At 39.5% G+C, this 21,841-nt stretch overlaps 1 protein-coding gene across 1 annotated transcript in view; it reads left to right on the top strand.

Annotated features, from left to right (window-relative positions):
- Positions 1 to 21,342, top strand: part of STMN2 (stathmin 2) — a 53,256-nt gene extending 31,914 nt beyond the window's left edge. Inside the window, exons 3-5 of the mRNA XM_024731539.1 lie at positions 842 to 1,014; positions 11,260 to 11,451; positions 19,981 to 21,342. Coding sequence (XP_024587307.1) covers positions 842 to 1,014; positions 11,260 to 11,451; positions 19,981 to 20,040 — 425 coding nt within the window. The 3' untranslated portion in view covers positions 20,041 to 21,342. The remainder of the gene's footprint in view (positions 1 to 841; positions 1,015 to 11,259; positions 11,452 to 19,980) is intronic.
- Positions 21,343 to 21,841: the final 499 nt, after the last annotated feature.

The raw sequence follows: 21,841 nt of genomic DNA, 5'->3' as shown, positions 1-21,841 counted from the left end.
GTACAGAGTGTATAAATTAGATAAGCAGATGTTGCCCCCTCCCTCCCCTACTACAATGCCTCTTCCCCCGGTTCCTGTCTACAGCTGAGGGATGATGAAGAAGGACATTCTAAGTAGCAACAAAGTAGAAGCAAAGAGATTACCATGGTACCCTGTCTTATTGTCTTCATTAGACTATAAGCACCTTGAAGACAGGGACCCCCACCACAGTGTCCTCCCCAGAGAGGACATTACACTGCTTGATGACTCAGATCAACAGACACACTGAAGGGCAAAACAGGAACCAGCAGGATGCTTTGCACATGAGCCTTGACTGCTGCAGGTATTTCCAACCATTCAGGGAGCTACATCGGTTCCAACACAGCTCCTGTGATTTCTAACCACAGGATTAGGTGTGAGAACTGGAGGACTTTGTTATTTTCCTCATTATGTAATCTGAAAGTGTTTCCAGCTATGCTAATTTCCAAAACAATAAAAAAATCTACATCTGTGCTCCTTGGTTTTCATATGAGGCTCATATTTATTCAAAAGGAAAATAAAGTTAGTTTAAAATCGATTCAGGCTATTTTTTTCTGGGCACGCCTACCATGATGCAACTCCCTATGGACATTATTGAATTTCCCCACACTGTAAATATTTATCCAGTTAAAATATATCTAGAATTATACGAAAGAAAGAGGTCTTATATGTTCAAACAATGTAGAGTAAATGATCATATGCAGCATTTTACTCATCTTTGCCAGAATAACAAGGCTACTTTTAATTGCCAGAATTCACATTATTTTAGTAAACCCATGCCTGTGTTCTGTGTGCTTAACCTTCTCAAATATTCATCTCTCAGATATGGAAGTGAAGCAAATCAACAAACGTGCCTCCGGCCAGGCTTTTGAGCTGATCTTAAAGCCACCATCTCCTATCTCAGAAGCCCCACGAACTTTAGCTTCTCCCAAGAAGAAAGATCTGTCCCTGGAGGAGATCCAGAAGAAACTGGAGGCTGCAGAGGAAAGAAGAAAGGTAACTTTTTTCATAGGTTTTTAAATTCTGCTCTCTCTTTTCCTTGCCTTCTCTCTCTCCTCTTCCCTCTCCCTTCCCCTCCCCAACCCCTCTGCTTTCACACACACACACACACACACACACACACACACACACACACACACTTCCATCAGAAGTTCCAGGAGACAATGATGCCTGAACCTGCACATGTAGGTCTTCTAGACATAGATCCAGGCTACTTCAAGTAAAAACTGCTGCTTTGAGGCTAGTTAAAACCAAAGATCTCAGGCACTGAAAGAACTTCAGTGCCCTAGTGCCCTCCCTCCATCTTGGACCCATTTTGATAAAAGCCTCCCTGCCTTAGCCTATCCTTGCTATCAAGAAAGCACAGCCTTAGGTACCATAACTCCAGGGGTTGTGGTGGAGAGAGGTGCCCAAGTGGTGAGTCCTTGCTCTCAGACTCTGCGTCCTGCCCCAAAGCATAGTACATGGTTTTCCTCGGAACTAGAAAGCACCAGATACTCCCTCTGAGATAGTTCTGCCCAGAAACGCTGTTCACCCCAGGGTAAGGGCCAGAAGCTTGCCCCTGTCCCCAAGGCCTCACTCCCTGTCCTTGAAGTTGGTTCTTCCAAGATCAGAACCCTCTCGGGAATATATGAGTATCTTCCTCTACCCATTTCTAAGCCTTGATGGCATTTTTTTCTTTTTTCCATTGGTCCTTGTTTGTATTAAAGAGCTTTTTCTTACAGAGCTAAATCTTTAATTTTCCACAATCAGTTGAATAAGAAAAGCCAAGGGTATTAAAAATGGAGGGCATACAGAAATCCCTAAGACTGTATACATAGAGACAGAAGTTATGTCTGAATATGTGTGTATCAGCTGTGTGATTATGGGGGTACATCCCATTGAGACGCTCTTGATTAACCCAAATGGATTACTGCAGGTAATTCATTCCTATGTTGTATTTTCCACTGACTTTATCATGATATATTTTTAGAATCATGTAGTCCCTAAGAATATGCTCCACGCGTGGTCTCATGATTTAAATGGAAACTCTGCATTTATAATAATTTTTAAGTTTTATTTAGATGTTTATAAAAAGTTAGCCAATACATTAAACACTTCTATGTTGGATACTTACAAAGAAAAGGAAAATAGTCCTTCTCCTAAAGACTGAGTTCTCTAACAGGGAGTGCAGAACAAACCCAAATGTGTGTGTATGTATATGTGTTTATATATACCTACATGCACACACACACACAAACACACTCACACATATGTACATACATAACTATAGCATCAAATAACAAGGCTCAGAGATTATAAATCCTAGATTAAGTTTTCTGAACCAAAAATACTTTTTGTTTTCATTTTGTGGTTGGAAAATCTTCTTATATTGTGTAACTTTCTGATCACAATTTCAATTTTTACTCAGGTGAAGTTCTCTTTGCATCCAGTGAGTATTTCTTTACATATTATTTATTGTATTTGACCAATTACTGTTGTTATAAATTTGGATTTCAAAGGAAGGAAACTAAGCTACTAACCCAAGCAGACATACAGGAAGTTGCTTTAGAAATATTTATCATTTTTTTTTGTTGTCATTTATAGCTTTCTTCTTATAGTAAAACTGAATTAACATATTCAGAGTTACAGTCCTTTGAGACTGTCGCCAACAAATATGAATAACTAACTACAATAGTAGAAAGCATGTTACAGTCAAGGTAATTTAAGTTCTCACCGAAGCATTGGCATCTTATAGCTAACAGTTGTAAGTAGAGGTCATAGGTTGACATATAGAGATGCCATGACTTGATTAGAAGTCAGTAACTGACCTGAAATTGAAAATTAAAGATGAAAATTCAACATCATAGCTCAGAATGTTGCTGGTATGTTTAATTTGAAGGAAATTATTAAAAGAAAAAGAACACAGAGATGATCAAAATTAACTGGATGTTCTCATAAAATTCCCTGAGTTAACTAATTACTGATTCTGGTAAAATTCATGTACTCTGACAACAACAAATTATCAACAATTACACATTTAAACCATTGAATTTAACTAGAAATTGGCCACGTGGCTAAAAGACATTTACAAATGTAATCATCCAGCATTGTGACACCCAGGAAAAATATTCTTTGGAACCTTTTAAAATCAGTATTCCACCACATTTCTGCTCTTACTAAAATTTTCAAAAAAATGATTTTCAAAAACATCATTATATAGATTTTGTCCAGGTACTAGGGTTTCAATTAGAAGAAAATACAACTGATTAACAGAAAGTGACAGCTTAAGAAATCATTAATTGATTAAAATCAGTATTCCACCACATTTCTGCTCTTACTAAAATTTGCAAAAAAATGATTTTCAAAAACATCATTATATAGATTATGTCCAGGTACTAGGGTTTTAATTAGAAGAAAATACAACTGATTAACAGAAAGTGACAGCTTAAGAAATCATTAATTGATTTTTTTCTATTGGGTTGTACTGACTTAATTAGCACTCATTTGAAGAACTGTTAATTCTCTTTAAAGAGAATTCTTTAAATTCTTTAATTCTCTTTAAAGAGCCTTTAGCAAGTGCATATATCTCAGTAACTATCTAAGTGAGGATATGCATATAACCAAAACCCAACTCAACTAAATGAAGCAAAAAGAGGGTATGGGACTAAAATCCTCAGAGTGGTTACAGCTTCAAACACAGCTTGATCCAGGAGCTCAATATTTCTTTTTACATTTATCATTTATTTCTGCAACTAATTGGTCTCAATACCAAGGATTTTTTGTTTCAGTCAGTCCCAAATTATTTTTCTCACAAATTAGCAACTCCAGCAGAAAGAGAGCTTCTCTTTCCTAATAGTTCTAACAGAAGTCTTAGAATTGAGTCTCAGTGACCTGTGCCAGGTCACATGCTCAACCCAGTAAGATGGTAATAAATAAAGTAGGACAAAGAGAATTGGTAGTTCTGGGGCGAAAAGTGCTATTCATATGGGGTGGTCAGAAAAGCCCTCTTGAATATGAGAACATTTGAAAAGAAGCATGAAGATAGTGAGGGAAAACATTTGAAAAAAAGGCAAGAAGGTAAGGAGTGAGCCATGGGACTCTTCTCTGGGGGACAGAGTTTGAAGTAAAGAGAATAGCAAGTGCAAAGGCCCTGAGGTAGGAGTATGCTAGGACTACTCGAGAGATAACACAGAGGACAGTATGGTGGGAGCAGAAGGAGCAAGGGGAGACTGAGGTAGGAACTGAGGTTAGAGGTAGCATTTTTAAGGACACTGACTTCAAATGAAAAAGAAGTTCATTGGGAAGATGAAACCATTTCACTCCTTGTGAATCACAGTCTCTGTTCAAAGAAATATCTGCTTTAAAAAAGCTGGGTGACTAGAAAAATAATAGTGTTAGATAAATAGAGAAGACATGAAAGTGTGCTAGATGTAGAGAATGGTTCCAGAACTAAGGATACCCAGAGGTGAGAGTGCAGAAAGTGTGTTTTCAGGGCAGTGGGTAGACCAGTAGTTTGGGCTAGTGGCCTTGGGTAGGGAGTTGGAGAGTAGTGAGGTGAGATTGTGGAGGGCCTTCGATGCCAGGTTAGGTATCCAAACTCCATTTTATCTAAGAAATGAGGAGTCACTAAAGGCTTTCAAAAATACTCAGATGTCCAACCTAGCCGAGTGACCGGCAGCACTTATATTGCCCTGGTTCCATTTCCTTTCCTACAAGCTAAAAGTTTGTAAAGATTCCGCCTACCAAACATAATACATTTAAATACGTATTAATCAATTCCTTTTGTCATGGTTATAATCAAAGCATCTATAACTGCCAATTACTATTTCTGATTATCATAAAATAAGCCTTCTCTCACTGAATTAACATAATTCTAACTCAAAGTAAGGATTAAGATAGACACAGAGGTATTTCACAGAGGTGAAATATGACTCCTGATAGGGCTTTTAAAACAAAAAGGTTATGAGACTCCTCCCGTCCATTAGTACCCTTGAAAGACTTGCTTCTGGGACCTGAATTTAGAGATCATGTCTGGGAAACAGTGACCTACCTCGGCCGTGCTGCTGGAGCCTGCTGGATCTAGAGCTGGAGGGCTGCCACTGACTCATCTCCGTGTGGGCTCCAATTCACTTTGTGTTCGATGTTTTGGCAGTTTCCCTAATTCCTCACTCCATCTGTTGATACTATTGCAGCACTGACCATCTCATCACTATGTTAAATGCTCATCCCTTAGGCTCCTTTGAACCAGAATTAATGCTCCATTGATCAGTTGGTAGAAGATTATTATAAAAGGAATAAGTCCTTTTCCTGATGTTTTTCTTCCTTCTTTGATTATCTCTGAGAATCAGTATTCACCTCCATGAGACCACATTACCTCATGAGGTCAGATTTGAAGCTCATTATTTGAAATTATAGTTTCCATACAGCAGCTTACCCATGTGGATGAAATGATATGAACTCTTCGGTTATCCATCCATCTATCCATCTATCCATTTATTCATTCAACAAACATTTATTTAGTGAGAGGCAGCAGAGCTAAGCTAACCATACATTCCAGTTGGCCCAGGACAACCCCAGCTTATTCCTACTGTTTGGTTATCATTATTATCTCAATCTCATAAGTATCCCAGTTTGGACAATAAATTATGTGATATGGCAAGACAAGCACAGTGTTTAAGAGCATCTTTAAAAGCATAGTGGTTAAGAACACATGGTTAAGAGAATGCCTGTGATCAAAGTCTGGTTTCGCCACTTAATAGCTGTGTGACCTTGGGCAAGTCCCTAATCTCACTATGTCTTATTTTATCCATCTGTAAAATGAGACTAACAATAGGACCTACATCCTGGAGTTATGGTGAGAATTAAAAGAGTTATTCCATATCACAAGCACTGTGAAAGTGTCAGCTATTATTGTGTAAAAACACATCCAGTTCCAACCTCACAGAGATGATGATCTAGCAAACTCATGATTTTATAAAGAAAGCTTCTCATTAACACAGATGCTGAAATGTTACTGTATAATACATTTCATAAATATTTTTAAACATTATAAAATATTAGTTATCAAATTACAGAGGTGGTTTGATAGGTAACAGATATATAAATAGTTCAGCCCAACTAAAAGTGGCTTGGAAAAATTAGTATTATAAAAAAAATGATGAAAACTTAAGGAATTGAATGATATTGATAAAATCTCATGCTAAAATCAATTAAATTAAAAAGAAAGTTATTCAAACCACTCCAGTAAACTATAATTGGCATACTGACAATACTGGCACAATCAACTCCAAAGTCATGGAACCTCCGAAAGAAATCTGTGTTGCTTATTTTTAATAATATAGCCTCGAAGTGGACCATTTGTCACCAAACATGATAGACTTACCTTTTCCATTTGTCGGCATCTCACATTGTAGATGGCAACTAAAGTCGAATCCAGTAAAAGAGGGGTGGTTTGTATAGCAATGATTATGAGCTAAAGTGCTGGATTATTCACAATTCAACATTCAGGAAGCGTTCTGCTCCTTAGAGAATGTGACATATGGTCCACAGACTCTTCCCGTGTGTGAAGAGCACCATGGGGACCTCCCGGCAGTCTAGTGGTTAAGACTTCACCTTCCAATGCAGGGTGCGGGTTCGACCCCTGGTCAGGAAGCTAAGATCCCACATGCCTCACGGCCAAAAAATCCAAAACGTAAAACAGAAGCAATATTGTAACAAATTCAATAAAGACTTTAAAAATGGTCCATATCAAAAAAAATACTTTAAAAGAAAATAGAGGTAGAAACGTGTATACTTCAGAACACATAGAAATAAAAACTAGCACTATCTAAAATATAGTCTTAAATCCCCTCTGTGTACACAAAGTAAAATGAGTTTTATTATACCACTTAACTCAAATTTATCTTCCATTTCATTATACAGTAATTAAATGCTTATACTCAGTAATATAAGAAATGGTAATGAACCTCTTTGGAAAATTATATAGTTAAAGTGTTCCTAAATGTACAATAATTCTTCTCACCATCTCATTATTTTTCCCTTCACGTATGTCTCTTGTAATTATTTCAGTGATAGTGAGTTCAGTGTGAGGAAATTTATGCCTAGAATAGGTGTTCACCATCCTTGTGGCTCCGCTATTACAATAGGAAGGTGGAGATGATCTTCATCTTCCAGAACATCATATCATGCTGGATGTCTTAGCTCTATAAATACTTTGCCTTGACGTTCGCATTATACCTGCATCATGCCCTCATTTTCTATTTCCGCGTTTCAGTGACCTTCAACATTAGGTACATGCTATTCAGAAATGCGCCTCCATGGTCAGATCCTTTTCCCTTAAACAATTTAGTTTTAACAACCTTTAGCAAATCCCACCTCTCCAGCCTCCCTATAAGTCAATCAAGATTCCCTTCTGCTAATTTGCCCAAACAAGGAATAAAGTAAGAATACCTATTCGACCACGTAGCAAAAACTTTACTCCGATTGAAATGAAGGAAAATGCTTCTACTTTTATATATCACATCCTCACACTCATTTTCTGTTTTAAGGCAGTTTTCCGGACAAAATACTTATTTGCTTATTGATAGAAATATTAGAATCAGGATCAGTGAGGCTGTGACTGGGGGGATTAAAGCTGTATTCATAGAATCAATTTCTCCCCAGGAACAAAGTTAGAGGTTATAGGTGGTGATATCTGGAGGCCAGGCTATGTAAGAAGGAAGAAGAATTATGACTCTCTGCCGCAGTGGAGTTCCAGAGACCCTAGGAACTGAGGTCAAAGCCCTCAGGGCTGTTAGCTCCATGGAAGAATTTAAGAGTTGAGTACGTATGAGGAAGAACCAAAACAGGGAGGCAGACGTATTTTCTTGGTGAGGAATTCTTTCCATAATCAACTTCTCATCCTGTATATTTTTTCCATGGACTTGAGCTTTAAATATTTGAAACATATATAATTATTAGATCCTACTAATGCATGAGTTGAGGCAATGGTGGTTATAACAATCCCTACCAGTGCGTAAGGAAAGGCTCCATGGAGTGGCCCTGAAGGGTGGCCTGGCCCAGTTAGGCAGGTCTTCATCATTGAGCAGCGGCCTCACGTGAGAACGTTCTGTACTGCCTTCTGTTTCTGTTTCACCCCATTAATTGTGCTAAAGGAATGCACTTGACACCTAGGCTGGGTAATCTCATTTAGCCCCAGTGGCTGCAAAAGTACTAACACCATTAATTGAGGCATTTCGAACTGAGCCAAATGCCACACTCCACAAATGCAATAGGCCTCCCTCCTTTCGTGATTATGGGCCCCCGAGGGAGTCTGTGTTCACACAGACCAAATGTGTCCCACCAAGGCAAGAGATCTGAAAAGGAATGTATTGCTCTATTACCATTTCAATGCCAAGGCCTTCCCTTCTCAATCCTATTCCCCTGCTGTCTCCCGACTGGTTTCGGCTCTTTCACAAAAGAAAATTAAGAGCACAAATATAAACATCAAGTTACAGCACGATTTCACAAAGTGCCAAAGTTAATTTGAGCATCTGAAAATTAAAAATTACGCAGTTGCTTCTGGATAACTATCCACGGTAACTCTGCGAGAAAGGGCCACAGAAGAATCCAGGTAGATCCTATCCAGGGCAGCGCTGGAAGCACTGATCTATGGGAGAAAGAGGAGGGGAAAGGGACTTACTAACATACGGAGCAGAAAGTTCACGTATCTACTGGCTTCAGCAGCCTTGGCTGATGGACCCTGTCGTACAGAGGAATACAATCTAAAAGCACTGCTATAGAGGATTTTGAAAAATTTTGTTTTGCTTTATTTTGATTGATTTGGTGTTCTTTGGTTTCCTGAAGCCGCCCCATCGTTTTCTGCCCATTACAAGAGATACCTAAGGCCCCAATCTTATCCATAATTCTTGGACACATTGCACCCTTGTTTTGTGATAACCCAGACTTCTCTCCCTCAAAAAGTTTTCTGGACTTAGGTTACGTAAATTGAATTGAACTTTCTGAAATGAAAGATCAAAGTCATTTCCTCTTACTTCTTTGTGGTGCTTCCTTAATCGTGAAAATTCTTAGCAGTACAGCCCCATTCAGTGTACGTGTGCCGGTGGAGAGGACGGAGTTAAGGAAGGGCTGACTGTCACCAACCACGAGGACACCTGAATCTACTCACCGTCAATAACTAAAGGAATGTGAACAGATATCCTGCACACGTGAGATAACCAAGATTCTACATCTGAGCTTAGGTGTAGCAGGAGGTTCAATTGCCGTCCTCTCCTGTCACAAGTGTTTTGAGTTTTCCTTTCAATAATAATGGCTGCCGTTTGCTCAGTACTAACTTCCTCCATATTAGACACTGTGCTGAATCCCTAGCAAACATTATTTCATTTGATGCTGACAAATAGTCCTATGAGATAGCTACTATCTTTATGCATATGCCAAAAAAATAATTTTGTGAAGACTTTGCTCAGAGAGAAACTTTAAACACTCACACACCTTTTGTCAGTCTCTCTTTCCCTGTGTCACAATTCAGTAGTCCCGGTAGCAGTAGATAAGCAAAATCCATGTAGGATGTTTTACCAATAGCCCCACCTAGAGGCAGAAGGATGAATAAACTAGAAAATATTTTTTCATGTTTTTTCCAGAAAGGCTCCATTTGATCTTGAACTTACTTTGTGTTAACATTTTATCATTTTTCATAGTAGATTTTTTGCAAGTTATAACAAAGCAAGAATGAAATGGGTCCACTAAAGATGTCAGTGAAACGATTACGGGGTTAAAACAAGAAGTGGGGCTGGTTCCCAGAACTGTCTGTTTAATCTCCAGTGAGTCACTAGACACATTCCTGATAAACTTCAGAATAACCACATCAACAAAGACTCTTAAGGCTGTCTGTTTTTACCATTCCTGTAGAATTTTATCTAAGGAAAAGTTTCTTTCCCTGTCAGACTTCGTATTGTTTATACATCACAATCTCTCCAGTAAGGGCCCACGACCACTGCCATCAACTGAAATATCTTCCTGTTAATGTTTTTAATGGTAACCAATATTTAGCCCATGAAATCTTTGTTTGATCTACCGTTGTTTAGATATTCACATTTACAATGAATCCTCTGAAGCCTCACCTCAGAGGACCAGCTGATCCCAAGGAATTACCCAGGAACTATGGATGTGTAATAATTTAGTCTTAAACCTGGGTAGTTCATTATTGGGTAAGACTGCTCTTAGCAGCATAATTGGAGGAGAAGGTGAATGTGGAAAGATGTTAATATATCCAGGGTCATTGACACAGTCAGCACTTAAACACAGACCTGACGCCAAAGCGCATGCCAGTGTATTTTTCAAAAAGTAGGCTGTGAACTGCCTGCATTACAATCACTAGGGCTGCTTATCAAAAATATAGCTTCCTGGGTCTTACCAAAGAACTGCAGAGTCAGAATCTCGCGGGTGGATACCGGGCCTCGGCATAATTATCAAGCACCCCTCTGACTGTTAGCATAAAGAACCGTGTAACCTCCTGATGCTGCGGGAGAATTACGGTGTGCAAAAATGTGTGGGACGTGCAGGAGTGGGGTACACAGGTTTCTGATGTTTCTGCTGTAATCACTGAGCAATCACAGGGTTTCACAGGTGACCCGGGTGGCCTTGGCATATTCAAGACGGGGCCAGAAAAGGACTTTCTGTTGTCTGTGGCCATATGGAGATGAAGTTTGCACTGTTCCCAAAGTCTCCAAAGAGAATTTGGTGCATGGTAAAAAAAGAAAGAGCAGAGGTGGGCATGGAATAAAATGAGAAAGTGGATTTAACAATTTAGGGAAAGTTGAAAGGCTCATTGCAGGGCCCGGCCTACAACTGATCAAAAACAATGAGGCAGGAAAAAGATGGGAACATGCCCCAATCCTCACCTATTTTCCTCAGGCTTCCAGGGATGTTGCCATCAGGTGATTAATTACAGCATTCCCTGTTGCATAAATGCCTAGCAGCAACTTATGAAAACAAAAACTCTTCCAGGAGGGTAAAATGCTTCTTCTTCTAAAACAATCTGTCCGGAAAAACTCACAGCTGAAAATTCAGCTCACTGCATTTCCCCACTCTGCGCATTCTATAGAGAATTCTAAGGCATGCAGATGAGCAGGGAATTGACAACAGTGCTCAAGGCTAGAAGTACTATTCATTTGAAAAGAATGCTGTCTTGAATCAGTGGACCATTATTCCACCAGGTTTGTGTCTGGGTGATTCTAAGATGGATATGTTTTTCTTCCCCAGTCTCAGGAGGCTCAGGTGCTGAAACAATTGGCAGAGAAGCGGGAACACGAGCGAGAGGTCCTCCAGAAGGCTTTGGAGGAGAACAACAACTTCAGCAAAATGGCAGAGGAGAAGCTGATCCTGAAGATGGAACAAATTAAGGAAAACCGTGAGGCTAATCTAGCTGCTATTATTGAACGTCTGCAGGAAAAGGTAATCATAACAGAGTCCCGAGCAGATGCATACATTCGTATGCAACACGGCCAGATGAACTCTCAAATGCCCAGGCACCAGAGACTTAATCAATCTCTGCTGTGGGTGCATAAGGCACCTAAGCCCATGGGCAGGGTTTCCCGGGGTAGCATGGCCTTAGTGGGCACTGCAACATGGTTGAAGAATGAGAGTAGGACTTAAAGCTGGAATTCTGTCAGATTTTTCCAATGGTGAATAGTTTGAGGGAGGCTGATTCCTGCTTTTCAAATGTATAACAGACTTCGGTACAAATCTCAGGAACCCATCTACTGGAAAAATATTAAATTGGAAATATTAAATATTTCATACAATCAGTAATAAAAGACAATAATATATAGTAAATAATAAATTTAGTCTAATAATTAATATATAATAAATTTGTAAAGGTTTTGTCAAAATATGTTTGGACATATTTCCATACATTTGGAAAAACATTTGTCAGAAAAGGACAGAATGTTTATGAACAGCGGAAAACCCATTCTCTCCATGTAGGAAAATCTACACTAAAAGCTAGTAGGGGAACTTCATTTACTCAATTTTCTGGTGCCTTCAATTTCCCGGTGCTTTTCTTCTCACCAACCTGAACATATAACTATTCCCATCAGTCAGGATGAACAGCCCCGGAAATCCTCTAGAAATTGTTCTCTCAGAACCACTGTACCTTTTACTCAGGATAACTGTGAATCAACCTTCATCTCTCATCCTAGGCCCTAAAAAAATAAAAGCAAATGGCATTGCTAGGAATGGGGCATGCTGCTTTTATTCCAGGATTGGCAATTAGACCTTTAATATCTAGTGCAAGATTTATATCAATCCAAGTGGGGATGAATTGGGAGATTGGGACTGGCATATGTACACTGATATGTATAAAATAGATAACTAATAAGAACCTCCTTATAAAAATAAATAAATAAAATAAAATTGTTAAAAAATTAAATTAAATTTAAAAAAGACATATCAACCCAAGGCTATCCAGGAGCATTACTGTTTTTTAAAATTACACATAGTCAAACACACAGCAGATCCTTCTTGATTTCAGTTGTAAAATAGTTCATAAAATTTGCATATTTAACTATTATTTCCAGAAGTGCTGGATTTTAATGGGCAATTTATTTCTCTCTGTGTATTTTTCTTCACCCACCCCTCTGGCCAGCTCCTTTTTTCTCTCTTCTCACTCTCACCCAGAATTGGTCTCCTCCCTCCATGCATACATACTTGCATACACACTTGCATGTCTACATACATGCATACATACGTACGTACATACATACATACAGTTTGTCCTGGAAATAATCAACCTGTGGAATGCTTAATATTCCTGGCATCAGGCTGCAGAATCTCCAGGGGTGGGATCCAGGCATCCATATATTTTTTTTTAACTCTCCAGATGTTTCCAGTATGCAGTCAGGTTTGAGAACTAGCGGTTTGTAGCTTTTTCTGATGTAAATCTCAGCTGACAGCATTTTATCCTGTGCTGAGTGATGCAGCCCACATCATTTTTAGGGCCACATTTTCCCTGGTATTCCATAGCTAAAGAGACACTTTTCAAATCTAATAGAATCTTTGACCAGTGACAGCCAAGATCTGTTATCTTCTCAGTAAAGTGGAGATACTCCTTAGAGCATACTAACTTTACTTCCATTTGATGTATTTTAAGTGCATTGTAGATTTTTTGTTGACATATGGTATATGTGTTTGTATGTACTAAAACTACTATGCTTCTTCCTAAAATAAGACAAAGTTAGTTTTTTATTGTGATTTTTTCTGAATGAAATTACTGCAATGAAGTTAGAAATTAAAAAGAGGATCAATAATAATCATTATGCTGAAAGTGCATGAAACTGCCGATATAACATAAGCTTTTCTGGAATCTCCCACGTCAAAAGATGGTTATTACTGAAATGACATCTATTAGTGAGATAGTCATGAGGCGACCACACTAAGTGCCCACCACTTTGACAGCCCTCACTGGCCCTACCGATTAGCCAAGAGATGTGATACAATTCCACGTGAGCTTTTGCAGCAATCTGCCTACCACCCAGCCCTCAGTCCCCCTCCTTCTCAATTAATCGAATTGAGCACTTGAGCAGAGCATGTCCCTCGATGGTGGCTACGATGGTATCCTCAGTGTAATTCACTGATGAATTCCCACAGACCTCTCAGAGTCCCAGCCATGTTAGCACAAAGCCTTTAGATAAGACTGAAAGCCTAAAGCAAAATCAATCCCGGTAGCACTTTAGAACTTACTGAAGAGCTCTTTAAAATGAGAGCTTCTGATATAGCTGTCTGGGGCGGAACCCAGAGATCAGCATTTTTAAAGCTTACCCATAAGCACTCATATTTAGCCAGGGTTGAAAAGCACTGAGCTAAAGCCTTCTTAAATATGTTCTGTTATGTTGTCATAAATGATATTTAAATCTTTTTGATTTTTTGTTCCGTAAACATGTTCTTTCTCCCTTCAACTATAATGTTACACTCTTTTTTCAACATACATTACTATTCATTTCTTGAATAAATGAGCACCTATAAAAATATAAAAACACTAACATGTGAGTAGTAGGTGGGCAGGTACTGTGTCTATATTGTTCACCACTGAACACACAGTGCCTAGAATGTGGAAGAGCTCAACAAATATTTTTGAATACATACATACATACGTACATACGTACATACATACGTACATACATAATTCAGCTCATGATCTCTCTTTTCTCTCTATTCTATTCCCAGGATTCCTCATGCCTCTCACAATTTCTACTATCCCCTATATGAGAACATATCCTATGATTATTAGTTTATTAATCATTCGGCTAATAATTATTAATGATAATAAATGTAGTTGTGATGATGATGATGATACATTTACTGAACACATGACACATATTAGCTTTGTGCTCAGTACAATTTTGAATGTTACACTGTTTTTAAATTTCCGTTTCTGTTTCCTTAGCACTTCATCTCAGCACTCCAACTTATCATATAGAAAAGAATCAAATGAAGAGGGTGTGAGCAAAAAGATGCCTGTGCCACAAAGACCTGCATTAGTCTGACCTGTTTCAGTCACTCAAATTGAGTGACATGAATAGTCATGCTCAGGGCTCAAAATTGTAGTCTATGACTACACTGCGGATTATGACTGGCCCTGCAGTAAAATTAAAAATGTTCTTATTCTTGGAGTTTCTATTTCTAAAAAATAGAAAGAGACAGAGAGAGAGGCAACACCTATTCTCGCCATACAGAAAGGATAAGAGACACGTTCTCCTTCCCCCACGTGTGCTTCTTCCCCTAACCCACTAGACAGTATCCCACAGAAAATCCACCACCTGACCCATTTGGAACCCTGGGTCATAGCAGCTCTCTTGTCAAACACAACCAGGAACTGTAGTGAATAGCTAGTTTTGAAAAATCAATTAAAGCATGTATAATCATTTTGACCATAGATACATTCATTAAACATATAACTTTAACATCAAACATTTAAATGTACTTCTAATTACACCCTTTGAATGTGGACCAGGACCTGTCTGAGAAATGGCTCAGTAAATTGGAGTTCCATGTCCCTTTTTCCTTGTGTTAGCCACACCTATATCACATTAGCTATGATTTACAGTTTCCTTTTTTTTTTAATTGCGTGAAGGCTAAAGACATAGGCAAAATAATCTGGATATAGAAAGGATAAAAAATGTTTTTTCTTCAGGGAGTAACATTCTGTGATTCTTTTTCTAAGAGATGATTTTGATGATATATAACCCTTTAGATAGAGATTTCAACCATTATCAATTTCCATCTGTTGTAACCTTTCATGCTTCTCATCTGACTTTTTTTTCTTTATCATTCTGATTCATGAATGCTACTTGTGTAACTATTTCCTATGGAATATGTCTGATAAATGAAAAATGAAAGGGAAAAGAGGATTAAACTAGGTTTCACTGATTTCTCACTGTAGGCGAGGCATTTGACACATACTATGGAATTTAATCCAAACTACAGCCCTAGAAGGAAATACTGTTATCATTCCCATTTCGCATCTAAGGAACCTGGTCCTTAGAGAGGTTAAGCCATCTGGCCAAGATCACAAAGCTAAGCAGATAGCAGAGTCTCGGTTTGAACCCATGTCTTTTTGACTCCAAACTTTTATACTAAGCTAAAGTTGTAACTTTGGCCATCCTAAAACACTGCACAGTAAGCAGACTTGGCAGCGGCATTGGATGTTGATAATGCTCCCATGACCAACGTCCTCTTCATGTATGAAAATGTGCTTTCCTGCACTCCTGACTCACTCCTGACCCCTCTTTTGCATTGCAAGCTCATAGTTATTAGCAAAAAGAAGGATTCTGATGATGTTGAATCTCATCTTGCATTTAAATACTCATATAATAGGATTTCATGGATTGGAATTGATACCCTAGGTCATCTAGTTCAAGTCTTTTGTTTAGATTTGATACCTAGTGAGGTGAAGGGGATATTTAAAGGTAAAGTAAAAGAAAGACCTCATATTTCTTCGCTTCCAGTACAGAAATCTCTCTAATCAGATTTTCTCCAAGTATCAGAATTTTTTCCTAAAACCATCTCTTACACATTTTTGCATATCAAAAGAATAGTTGCGGGCTTCCCTGGTGGAGCAGTGGTTGAGAGTCCGCCTGCCGATGCAGGGGACACGGGTTCGTGCCCCGGTCCGGGAAGATACCACATGCCACGGAGCGGCTGGGCCCGTGAGCCATGGCCGCTGAGCCTGCGCATCCGGAGCCTGTGCTCCGCAACGGGAGGGGCCACAACAGTGAGAGGCCCGCGTAACGCAAAAAAAAAAAAAAATTGTTGCATACAAGTGCTCAAGCGCTATTATATTGATGGGAGCGAGGGGGTAAGTTGTAGAGAACATCGTAAATTTAGATCTGCTTCACTCTGTCTAACCCGGCGTGTCTGACAGTGCCTGGCAAATATTAGAAGCTCAATAATGAAATGAATATTATCAAAGAAGAGACTTGACCTCTTGATGCACTTTCTCAGAGCATCACAACTTCCTCAGTAACCTCTTACTCAAGGTCTGACAATTGCCAACATTTTGCTGATTAAAAAAAAAAAACAGACTATGTTGAAAATTACACGCCCCCTGCCTATCTGCCTTTGATTCTCCCACATTTTTATACGAAATCACATTACAATTTTGAGTATATATTTGATGATTTGAATGTAAGGTTTTCAAATAATAGATTTACTAGAATGCCTGAAAATAAACAATATTTTTCCCAGAAGCTCAGCATTTATTTAAATTTCCTTTTTTTTTTTTTCATGTTATCTCAAGCTCACAGATTATATTTCTTCTTTCCTATGGCAAAATCCATTTCTTTGCAACTAATTTTGAGCTGAATAAGAAGTGTGCTCCAAAGTAGCCTAATAATACTGATTATAATCTTTCCTGTTACATTATAAATTTGAGTTTATATGAATCTTTAGACTTGAGGCTGGTTTTCTTCCTAACGTAGTGATGGTCTGGGCTTTCTCTCAATTTTTGTCAGAGCTCAGGTCTTACTAATTAGTTTCTTTCTGCATGAGAAAAAGATTTTATGGCATCTTTTTCCTCACCATAACAGAACAAAAAGAAAGAAGAGTCAGCTGCATTCATCCTAGTTCCCCTGTGACATTTCCAGACCGGACATGATTTCTCTATACATGCTTTTTCCCTCTTCTCTTCATGGCTTTTGAATACAGACAAAAAGCTCATTTAAACCAATTAAATAAAATTGCTTTTAAACTCTTTCTCTAGAATCAACTTCCTGTTTACTCTAACTCTGTATCTTTGAAAGAAATGTAAGGCTGTACATGCCTTTCTCTCCCAGAACCTACATTTGAAAAGACATATTTTTCCATACAACTCTAAGATTTTCTCCTCACGTTCACATTGAGGCTATATAGCCGTGGTTGAATGGGGGCTGTATAGCCAGACTCCCTGGGTTGGAGTCTCAGCTCTGCTGCTTCTTAGTTTTATGATCTTGGGCAAGTGACTTAGCCTTTCTGTGCCTCAGTTTCTTCATCTGTAAAATGGGCACCAGAATAGAGCCTCCATCACAGGACTGTTTCGAGGATCAAGGGAATTAATACAGGTAAAATCTGTACCTATGCAGAACTGGTACATATTAAGTGCCTAATAAATGCTTAGTATTATAAGGAATCTATAAGCAGAGACTACTTGAGATTAATAGAGCTTAATGATAAGATTTACTTTATAGCTGGTCAAGAGCATTGCCTCTGAACTAAAGGAATCTATAGAGCAGCAGTCCCCAACATTTTGGCACCAGGGACTGGTTTCGTGGAACACAATTTTTCCGTGGACCCGGGGCGGGGGTGGAGGATGGTTTCGGGATGATTCGAGCGCATTACATTTGCTGTGCACTTTATTTCTATTATGATTGCATTGTAATATATAATGAAACAATTCTACAACTCACCATAATGCAGAATCAGTGAGAGCCCTGAGCTTGTTTTCCTGCAACTAGATGGTTCCATCTGGGGGTGATGGGAGACAGTGACACCCGAAGTGTGTTGCTTATGTCCAGTCTACTCTGTAAGATGCAGCTTAATTGTCACTTGCCACTCACTCGTAGGGTTTTGATATGACTCTGCAAGCAGTTGGTTTATTATGGTCTCTGTGCAGTTAAACCTCTCTGCTAATGATAATCTGTATTTGCAGTAGCTGCCGAGTGCTAGCATCACCGCCTCAGCTCCAGCTCAGATCATCAGGCATTAGATTCTCATACGGAGCGCACACCCTAGATCCCTCGCATGCGCAGTTCACAGTAGGGTTCGCGCTCCTGTGAGAATCTAATGCCGTCGCTGATGTGACAGAAGGCAGAGCTCAGGCGGTAACTCAAGCCATGGGGAGCGGCTGTAAATACAGATGAAGCTTCGCTCGCTTGCTCGCTCGCCGCTCACTTCCTGCTGTGCAGCCCGGTTCCTAACAGGCCACGGACCAGTACTTGTCTGTGGCCTGGGGGTTGGGGACCCCTGCTATAGAGCCACAAGAAATTTCTGGAGCTGCAGGGGAGTAAAGTAGCAATATAAATAATATTCTAAATAGAAAAATAAATAATACTAATAATTAATATTTTAAAAATTCAATTTCAATTTAACACTTATTTATTTATCACCTGTGATAGGCAAGACCATGTGCTTATAATCATCCAAGGCAGAACTGTGTACTAAAAATAGAATTCCATCTTTCCTATCAGTTCCCTTCTCAGAGAGTTTAGTTCCCAAATCAAGTTTAGTGCCCCAGATCCTCATGTAAATAAACATCTACTGATCATGCACTATGTGCAAGAGAACCTGCTGGGCCCTGCAAGTGCAACAAGAGTGAGAAAGTGCAGCCCTGGCCCTCAGCGAGCTTCTAAGTAGGCATCTGCCTAAGAGAGCTGCTGAGATAAGAACAGAAATGACCAAAGCACAAGTTAGAATAAAACGGCTGCCACAGAAAAAGGGAAGATTAATGCAGGTTTTCAAATGGAAAGTGAGATAGTTTTCAGTCTCATGAAAGTCTTCACGGAGAAAGAGACAACCGCTACAGGGATTAAAGAGTTTGTTTACTATCCTGGTGGTTGGAACTGGAAGGCTTGGAATCTCCAGCATTGAAAAGTGCAGGAAAAGACAATTCCGGGGCTTCCCTGGTGGCGCAGTGGTTGAGAGTCCGCCTGCCGATGCAGGGGACACGGGTTCGTGCCCCGGTCTGGGAAGATCCCACATGCCGCGGAGCGGCTGGGCCCGTGAGCCATGGCTGAGCCTGCGTGTCCGGATCCTGTGCTCCGCAGTGGGAGGAGCCACAACAGTGAGAGGCCTGCGTACCGCAAAAAAAAAAAAAAAAAAAAAAAAAAAATTCCGTTAAAAAAATAAAAAAAGACAATTCCGTTAAACCGAGAAATCAAGCAGGCGTAGGAGAAGGGTGGAGGGTAAGACTGGAGAGGTCATTTGGACTCAAGTTTTGAAAGCTCTTGACTAAGGGGTGAAGAATTTAGGAAGCATACAAAAAGTCTTGTTCCTGCATCTCCTCCTCCCAAAGTGTCCACTGGCAATTATAAATCCCTTAAAATGTTAGGGAAAAGGAAAAACACCGTTCAAAATGATAGAGAAGACAGGATGATACTTTATTGCTATTCTCTGGATTTATACAGTAGTCCTAATAGTCAAAATTCTCTTAATCAAAAAATTTAATTTTTTTTTAAATTCTCTTAATCATATGATCTTTTGTTCATCATTTTAATCAAATACAGTTATAAAATTTTTTTAGACACTATTAGTCTTCTATGATCTTCTGTAATGTGACCCTTATTGCATTCCACGTTTTCCTTTCTTTGAAATGAGAACATTTCCTAAAGGTAGGCGCTAAAGGGGGTTACTTCCAGTCAAGCGCATAGTAGCCAAATTAGTGGGCGAGCCCTCCTAATTCTCTGTGGACCAGACGAGGTTCCTGATGTCTCGTCTCCCTTCGGTGTTTTTCAGGAGAGGCATGCTGCGGAGGTGCGCAGGAACAAGGAACTCCAGGTCGAACTGTCTGGCTGAAGCGACAGAGGGTATGGCACGCCCCACCATTAGTAAATCCCCCTGCCTATATTATAATGGATCATGCGATATCAGTATGGGAAATGTATGACATGGTTTAAAAAGAACTCATTATAAAAAACAAAAAACAGAATCAAAAATAAAAAAAAAAATCAATGCGGTCTCTTTGCAGAATGTTTTGCTTGATGTTTAAAAAATACCTTGGATCTTATTTTGTAAATACTTACATTTTTGTTAAAAAATACAAGTATTGCATTATGCAAGTTATTTCATAATCTTACATGTCCTGTAACAGGCTTTTGATGTTGTGTCTTTCCACTCAAATGAATTTGCTAGGTCTGTTCTTTTTGAAGCTCCCCATGTCTGACTCCATTCCCTGCCCTTTTCATTCCAACAGAAAAATGAGGTCAATAGACAGTCTTTGGTGCTAGAAACCCACCATTGCCTACTGACCTAGACAGCTTGGTAATCTCTGAACTTGACTGAGACCATACCTAGATCACAGGTATTACAACTCCACACAAATCACCACATTTGTCCGCTCATAATCTACTAACTGCCTAAGAACTACAAAACCAGGCTAAGAGAAACCACTACTCGTAGCATTTACTTCTGCTTCTACTGGATTATGTGCTGCAAATGTGCTTTGGCTTTAGAAAGGGATGGACGAAAAAGACAGATCTGAGATCAATCTGGGTAGAAGCAAAAAGCTGAACCTTTTAAAGTGCTGAACACAGATCCTAACCCAGATGGTTCAAGCAGCCGTGAAATCGCTTTTCATGAAGTGGGCTTATTCTCTAGTTTAAGTTCTTTTGATGGAATGAATTCATGTGTCAGGTGGCTTATTTGTGGATGCCATGATTGATGATGTTCATTTTAAGCTCTTACCTATAGTACAAGTACATGATGCTACTGAATATTTTTCCACTTGGAAACTGTGAGCTGATTGTTGCATTCAAACACACACGCAAACAAAATCAAAAACACTGCGGACTTTCACTTAAGCTGGTCTTTCTTCCCCAGTGTGAGGCAATCCTGCCTATTTAAAAAAATATTTATATATATTACTCCATCTATGAGGGCTGACGCAGTCAAGGGGGCTAGGCAGGGCGTTTGTGCCAACTGAGAGAATCAACAGATACCCACCATAAGTACCTATCGCAGTTTTGAAGTCGTTTCTCCCCCAACTCCCAACTCCCGAAGGTTGCTGCCTGCATATTTACTCTTCATTAGTGCTATTTTCCTGTATGTCATTGTGAGCAAGCTGTGATTAATAAAGAATTGGAGTTCTGTGAACTAATACAGGTTTGGTCTGTTCTCTTGCCCCTCCGTGTGTCAGACCCTGGAGTTCAGATTTTAAAAGGGTAGCCGTTGCATTAGGCAGTCTCAGAAGCAAAGACAGTAATTAGAGTTTGAAGGAAACCAGGGCCCTGCTGATTCACTTCCCTTCTGGAGCAGCAGGAAGCATCACTTTTCTCTCTCCCTCTGACAGTCCAACACAGCAGGAGAGGGCTTCAATCTGTTCCCCTTAAAAAACATTCAAAATTGAAGGAGCTACCACAGGTTTAGAGTGATAATTCTGCAGGAGAGAGCCCTTCTCAAAGAGCTTGGAAGCTTCCTGGCACCGCCTCACGTTCTCCCACGCGGCCACAGGACACCTTCCCCAGCCTGTTAAAATGTGATTTCCCTGCCATACTGCCGAATTTTGCACTGCCAATAAACGCACTGCACACACGGACACAGCGGGGGCGTGCCAATGACCCAGATGGATACTGCAGGACCAAAGGAACCGCATCCAGTT

This window comes from Neophocaena asiaeorientalis, unplaced genomic scaffold (assembly GCF_003031525.2).
Source record: "Neophocaena asiaeorientalis asiaeorientalis breed wild unplaced genomic scaffold, Neophocaena_asiaeorientalis_V1.1 scaffold371, whole genome shotgun sequence".
Lineage (NCBI taxonomy): Eukaryota > Metazoa > Chordata > Mammalia > Artiodactyla > Phocoenidae > Neophocaena > Neophocaena asiaeorientalis.
This window is presented reverse-complemented; position numbering and strand designations above follow the sequence as displayed.